We start from the raw sequence: 7,103 nt of genomic DNA on the forward strand, positions 1-7,103 counted from the left end.
GGTCTTCCCTGTAGGCATGTGGATATTATTCTATCACAGACTGCGTTGTACCTCATGACTGATCTGGATATGTTCATTTTGACAATGAATATAATACCATTCCTCTTCAATTTGTCATTCCTGGCATAGTAAACCGTGTGTTTATCAAATTGAAAATTGCCAGTACCAGCCCATTTCAGCTCAATAATGCCTAAGATACTGATGTTTATGCATCCCATTTCATTTTTGACAATTTCCAATTTTCCTAGATTCATACTTTGTACATTCTGTGTTCTTATTATTAATGGATTTTTTAACAGCTGTTTCTCTGCATTTTGAGGTGTGTCCCATCAGCAAATGAAGGTCCCGACGGCTATACTCCCATGGGCTTTACTCCATTCATGTCATCATGGTCAACTCTGCTTTGAGGAGGCAGCTTTTCCCAGTTGTATTTTGAGGGCCTTCTAACCTGAGGGGCTCATTTTCCAGCAGTATATCTGACAGTGTTTCTCTGCTATTCTTAAATTTTTCAGTGACTAAACATTTGGAAATAGTTTCTCATTCCTTATTCCTAGTCTGTCTTCATCTGGCAGCTCATCTGAAACCTGTCCGCCATCTGTGACCCTTGTGGTATTTAAATACCGGTGGCATAGCTTCCAGAATCACAGCAACTCACAAGCCACCACAGTACAACAAACTGGCAGATGAGTGGTGGCCATTGGAAGTACTTCAATATTATTCCTTATCACGAGTTTAATTACCATATTAAGTATTATATTTTCTTACTCTAGATGTTGGTAGTTTTCGTGAAGCACTCTGGCTTGTTTATTTGTATAAGCTGAAATTCTCTGTTTTCTCTGAAATACTGTGGCATCTTTTAATTTATGTTTAATTGATGATTATATGTTGGTGTGTTCTCAGGCACTTACCTCCTGTTTCCTGGTAGGTATGATAGAGACTGGAAGTGTGAACACAGTTCTCTGTTCATTGTTTATATAGCATAGTTCAGAGCAGGTTCATGCGCCTCCAGACATGGGTGTGGTATGCCTGGCACTTGACACTAGGCAGAGCAGAGACTTTGTAAGAGGAGTGTCACTGGCTGCTGGGCTGGTGAGGAAGGGGATTGGTCAAGCCTCTAACTTTCAGGAGGACTTGGGGAACAAGGGAGAACCACAATCCCCTTGCCACCAATCTCCCACCATATCTGTGCCTCCAGACCACGCTATGGACAGGTACCTGGAAAAACTGAAAATGGATGTGCTGTGCTACACCAAGTCAGCTGACTACCTGCCTTTTTTTTTTTTTTTCTTTCTGCTCCTGTTCAGGCTTTTCTACCAGTTGGCGCTCAATTCACCTCTCCATCCTTTCCTCTGAAGCTCAAGTTTCCAGGATCATCATCCATATCTCTTTCATTTGTTCTGTCATGTTCTTCTTGCAGACAGTTTGCTCAGTGCATCTGCCTATTCTACCATCTTGCCCTGGAAATTCCTTAGGACTTTCTTGGCTATAATCTGTACAGAAACAGATCTCCAGATCTTTCTCCTGTGGAGTTGCTAGTTGGGTTTGAATTGCTTTTGGGTAGCAGCCAAGCACTTCACTGGTATACCAATGGGCTCCTTACCAGTGTAGTGGTGGAACTAAAATATGTCCCCAGGTCATTGCTAGGAAAAAATAGGGCATTGAGGTTCAGAGAAGGAAGATTTTCTCAGTTAACAGGATTAGAAAAGGTATGAACTGTAAGTAGTAGTTGGTTTTGATTTGAACTTTTAGGTAAAGCTGAAATTTGGACAGGCTGGAAGCTTGAGAAGGGTGAAATGAACATCACAGAGACATAAAATTCTAGTATGAATAAGTTTGTGAAAAGGCAAATGATCTAGTTTACCTGAAACATGGAATGGGGTGAGGGGTAACATTATAAAAAAAAATAAGCATCAGACAGGAGAATTTTAATATCAGACTAAAGTTTGGATTTTCTTCTATATCCAGTGTGGAGAAATTACAATGACAATGTGTGGTATGGTTAGTATAGTGAGAAATCGAGGCGAGCGCTGGGTTCTAAGAGGAGGCACTGAATAAAGCTTAGGTAAGGGAAGTGTTAGCTAAGGGAGTCCTGGTGTGGTTCTGTGGGTTAATGAGCCAGACTGCAAAGCCATTTGAACTGCAAGGTCGGTGGTTCAAGCTCACCAGCTGCTCCTCAGAAACCTTACACAGGGAAGCTATGGGTTGGAACCGACTCAATGGCACTTAACAACAACAGCAATAACAAGGGAAGTGTTGGGAGCCCTGTGACTCCATACAATAAGAACTGGACTACAAACCACAAGGTCTGTAGTTCAAGGCTGCCAGCTACTCTACAGGAGAAAGATGAGGTTTCTGCTCCCGTGAAGATTTAAAGCCCCAGAAACCCTATACAGGATTGCTATGAGTTGGAACCAATTCTACAGCACTTAGCAACAACAACAACTACAAGGGAAGTGTTAAGAAAATTTCCCTAAAGAGATGCCACAGAATTGACTGTTAAAGGGAGAGACCTTGATCAAATAAGGAGAGGTGATAATGGAAAGAGAAGGAGGATGTAGGCATGGAAAGGACCAAGTGCAATGCCTGAGCCTGCGAATCTATCGGAATGGCTAATGCTCAGGGTACAAGGATCCTCCTTACCAAGATCCTTTTTCTTTTCTCAGTTGATCTTCTGTTTTGATTCAAATGGTTGTTTTCACCTTTTATGAACTGAAGATCCATATAACTACTTTTTGAGATATTGCTCAGCATGAGACAAACATTGGTATAGCACTCATTTGAACTAATCCCAGCCAAAAGGAAAAGATGCTTGTTTTTTTGTGTATCAATGTTATTTTTGTAAATTTATAATTTAGATATTCTGTAATCTTAAAATTCGTGTTTAAAATTTTAATTAAACTTGTTAGAATTATGCTCCTCAATACTACCTTCTCCTCCCTTCATGACCCCCGGACCTCATATTGGGGACCACTGAGTTTACTGTAATGTACATCTCCTAGAAAGAATAGATTGTATAGTCGAGGAAATCTACTGTTTCACTGTGCAAAAAAGGGAGGATTATTTGCTAATCACCAAAGAGCAAGAGAAGGATCGCTTTTGAAATATTTTAAAACTAGAGATAAATTTAGGACATGATTTCAATTACTGTGTTGCTTGTGATTACTGTGAAACAGTAAGGTGGGACAAATTATAGTTAGTATCAGAAGGACCACATGATCTGCCATGAAAACATTTTGGATACTGTTTTTAAGTAATGTGACTCCTCCACAGATTGGGATTTATTATGGTATAGCAATATTAAAGATTTTATAATTGGTACCATGAACAGAACAGATCATCATGCAGCTTTTAAAACTGAGTATTAAATGTTTCCTTTAAGTGGCATCTAAATGAAAATATGTTTTAGAAGATACTTCAGTGTCACTCAATTTTTTAAATCTAACTTGTTGCTTTCTTTCTTACATTCAGGACAGGGTTGTTTACTCCAGACATGGCATTTGAAGCAATAGTCAAAAAACAAATCGTGAAGCTGAAAGGGCCTTCTCTGAAGAGTGTAGATCTGGTAATGCAAGAATTAATCAACACTGTCAAGAAATGCACCAAAAAAGTAAGTGTGGCTTACTTAAATTTTCTACAAGTGACTATTTGGTTCTATCACTTTTCTTACCCTGCAGCATGATCCTATTAATTTGACTTCCCCATTTTCCTGTAGCATTTTGGTGGGTTTTTTTGTGGGAAGTACTGATTGGGAATTCTTAGATGGACATACTGTCCTCTATCATTCCATTCTGTTTGGTGACCTTACACCAGAAAGAGTATATTTTAGTTTTTTTGTCTTAAACAGTTAAAAATCACTTCAGAACAATTAGGTGAATGCTCTGAACTAATTCTTATTTCCTGTGATGCATGGGTGGGGTAATTATTTAAGGGGAGAGAATCATTAATATTGTGAATAAGGATGCTCTTCTAAGTTATAAATGAATTACACTTTTGCCTTACGTTTTAGGGAGGGGTGGTGCAGCATAGGGCTTAGGATCCCAGTCTTTGAAAGCCTGTTGCCTAGATTCAGATTCTTACTCTACTACTTCTTTTTGTGGCCATTAGTTTTGTTTACAGAATCCTGGTGTGGCACCATAGGATAAACAATTGACCTCAGTCAAAGTCTATTTGAACTGCAAGTTCAGTGTTTCAGACTCACCGGCCGCTCTTCAGAAACCTTATATAGGGTCGCTATGAGTCAGGATCGACTCTATGGCACACAACAATAAGTTTTGTTTATGTATTTGTGAAATTGGGATAATGATACTGATAATAATTATGATGATGATGATAATGCCACCCAATGAGTACTAGGAGTCCTGCTTTGGCACTGTGGGTTAATGTGCTGGACCACAAGATCATTTGAACCACATTATTGATGGTTTAAACGCAACCATTCACTCCTCAGAAACTCTATACAGGGTTGCTATGGGTCAAAACTGACTCGACGGCACTTAACGACAGTGAGTATTAAATATGATGTCTGGCCTACTTAACACACTGATTAACTATAGTAAGTGCTGAATAAACCAGCAAATCCATAAATGGCCATCTTAGCAGTACTTAGTAGTCTTTATCTTGTAATATCTACTGAATCTATGTCACAGAGAGTGAGGAAGAGATTGTCTTTTACTGGGAGCCCCACACTAAGGAATATGGAGACTATGTACCGAATGTCTTGGGATGTGAAAGGAGTACTTTGTATTGGGAAGTTCAGAAAGGGCATTCCAATCATTTAATAGATATCTGTAGCTGATAGTGTTTAGGGTGCTGTTATTAAGTGCCATCAAGGGGTTCCAACTTAATAGCGACCCTGGATCGGGTTTCTGAGGAGCACATGGTAGGTTTGAAGTGCCGACCTGTGGTTCATAGTCCAGTGCTGATCCTACAGTGCCACACCAAGACTTCTTAGGGTAGGTTAGGTCTAGCCTTATGGCAGTTAGTACTAGTACTTTGGTAATTTCTTGAAAACATAGATAGCTCTGATTCTTTTAAGTTGATTTTTAAAATTTCAGTATTTTCATGTGTATAATACAGTGACATTGATTACTTTCATAATGTGTGCAACCAATTACCCCTATCCATTTCCAAATTTTACTATAACCCTTAAAAGAAATTCAGTGCCCAATAAGCAATGATTCCTCCTTTTCCTCTCCCTCGTACCCCTTGTTACCACTAATCAGCTTTTACATTTGCTTATTTCATATGATTTATATCATGCAATATTTGTCCTTTCAATTACCAGTTTATTTCGCTCTGCGTAATGTTTTTGTAGTGTTGTAGCACGTTATCAGTACTTGTTTTTTCTTTATGGCGGACTAACATTTTATTATATATACGTGCCATATTCTGTTTATCTCTTGATGGCTGTTTCTACCTTCAATGTATTATGACTATTGTTGAACAAGTATCTGTTTGTATGCCTGCTTTCAGTTATTTTGGGTATATATCTAGCAGTAGAATTGTCGGATCATTTGGTAGTTTTGTTTTTTGAGGAACTGCCAAACTCTTTTTCACTTTACATTCCCATCAGCAATGGATGAGAGAGATCTAATTTGCTCATGTCCTTACTCACCAATAACTGTTTTTGTTCATTTGTTAGCCATAGCTATTCTAGTGGGACTGAAGTGGTAGATCATTGAATGTATTTTTGAGTTGCATCCCCTAATGACTAAGGGACCACTTATACGTCAGTTTGTTGTACTTTGGTGACTTGCATGTTGCTGGGATGCTAGAAGCTCTGCCACTGTTACTTCAGATACCAGCAGAGACAACTATGGTGGGTAGGGTTTAGAGATGCTTCCACACTAGGAAAGAGGATCTGGAGATACACTTCTGAAACTATCAGCCAGTAAACCCTTAAATGAACTGCAGCAGAACATGGTCCCCTAGAGTACTGGAAGATTAGTCCCTCCGGTTGGAAGTCATTCAAAATGTGTCTAGAGAAAAATTACGTCTTCAAAAATGACTGTGATGATTTGAGTGGAGTAAAGCTTTTAGGACCTTTATTTACTGCTGTCACCAACTTAAAATAAGAAGAAGTAGCTGCAATCATCTATTAAATAATTGGAATGAAGAATGTACAAAGTATGAATCTTGGAAAATTGAAAGTCATCAGAATGAAATGTAATGCATAAAGATTGGTATCTTAGGAATTAGTGAGATGAATTGGACTGGTATTGACCATTTTGAATAGCAAGCTGTGGGTTAATGCGCTGGGCTACAAAGTTGGTTTGAATTGCAAGGTCAATCATTCAAACTCACCAGCTGATCCTCAGAAACCATATACAGGGTCATTATGGGTCAGAACTGACTCAAAGGCTCTTAAACACAACAACAACATGGTCTATGTCAGAAGAAAAACTGAAGAGAAATAGTGTTGCATTCATCATTAAAAAGAAAATTTCAAGATCAATCCTAAAGTACAACAGTGACAGTATAGTACCCATACACCTATGAGGAAGACTATTTACAGTAGCTATTATTCAAAATTATGCACCTATTACTAATGCCAAAGATGAAGAAATTGAAGATTATTACCAACTTCTGTAGTCTGAAATTGATCAAACATGCAATCTAGATATATTGATAATTACTAGTGTTTGGAATGCAAAAACTGGAATCAAAGATAAAGTATTGGAAGTTGGAAGATATGGCATGGTGAAGATATGATGCCCAAGATTGCATAATAGTATTTAGCATTTCAAAAGTCCAGTGAGTTACTCATTGCAAATATCTTTTTTCCCAACAACATTAACAGTGACTGTACATGTGGACTTTGTTGGATTGAATACACAGGAATCAAACTGATTACATCTGTGGGAAAGAGATGCTCGAGAAGCTCAGTATAATCAGAACAAAGTCACTGGCTGACTGCAGAATAGAGCATCAGTTACTCGTATACCATTTCAGATTGAAGATGAAGAAAATAAACGCAAGTCCACAAGAAATACAACCTTGAGTATATCCTACCTGTGTTTAGGAGACTATCTTGAGACGAATCATTACTGAAGACCAGATGAGTTGTGGAATGACGTAAGGATATTATGCATGTTGTTGTTGTT

General features: G+C 38.4%; 1 protein-coding gene across 4 annotated transcripts in view; it reads left to right on the forward strand.

Annotated features, from left to right (window-relative positions):
• Positions 1 to 7,103, forward strand: part of DNM3 (dynamin 3) — a 1,007,215-nt gene that overhangs the window by 373,523 nt on the left and 626,589 nt on the right. For all 4 annotated transcript variants that reach the window (XM_006867044.1, XM_006867045.1, XM_006867047.1 and 1 more), the window contains exon 10: positions 3,469 to 3,607. In XM_006867044.1, coding sequence (XP_006867106.1) covers positions 3,469 to 3,607 — 139 coding nt within the window. The remainder of the gene's footprint in view (positions 1 to 3,468; positions 3,608 to 7,103) is intronic.

The sequence above is a fragment of the Chrysochloris asiatica genome, unplaced genomic scaffold (genome assembly GCF_000296735.1).
Source record: "Chrysochloris asiatica unplaced genomic scaffold, ChrAsi1.0 scaffold00100, whole genome shotgun sequence".
Lineage (NCBI taxonomy): Eukaryota > Metazoa > Chordata > Mammalia > Afrosoricida > Chrysochloridae > Chrysochloris > Chrysochloris asiatica.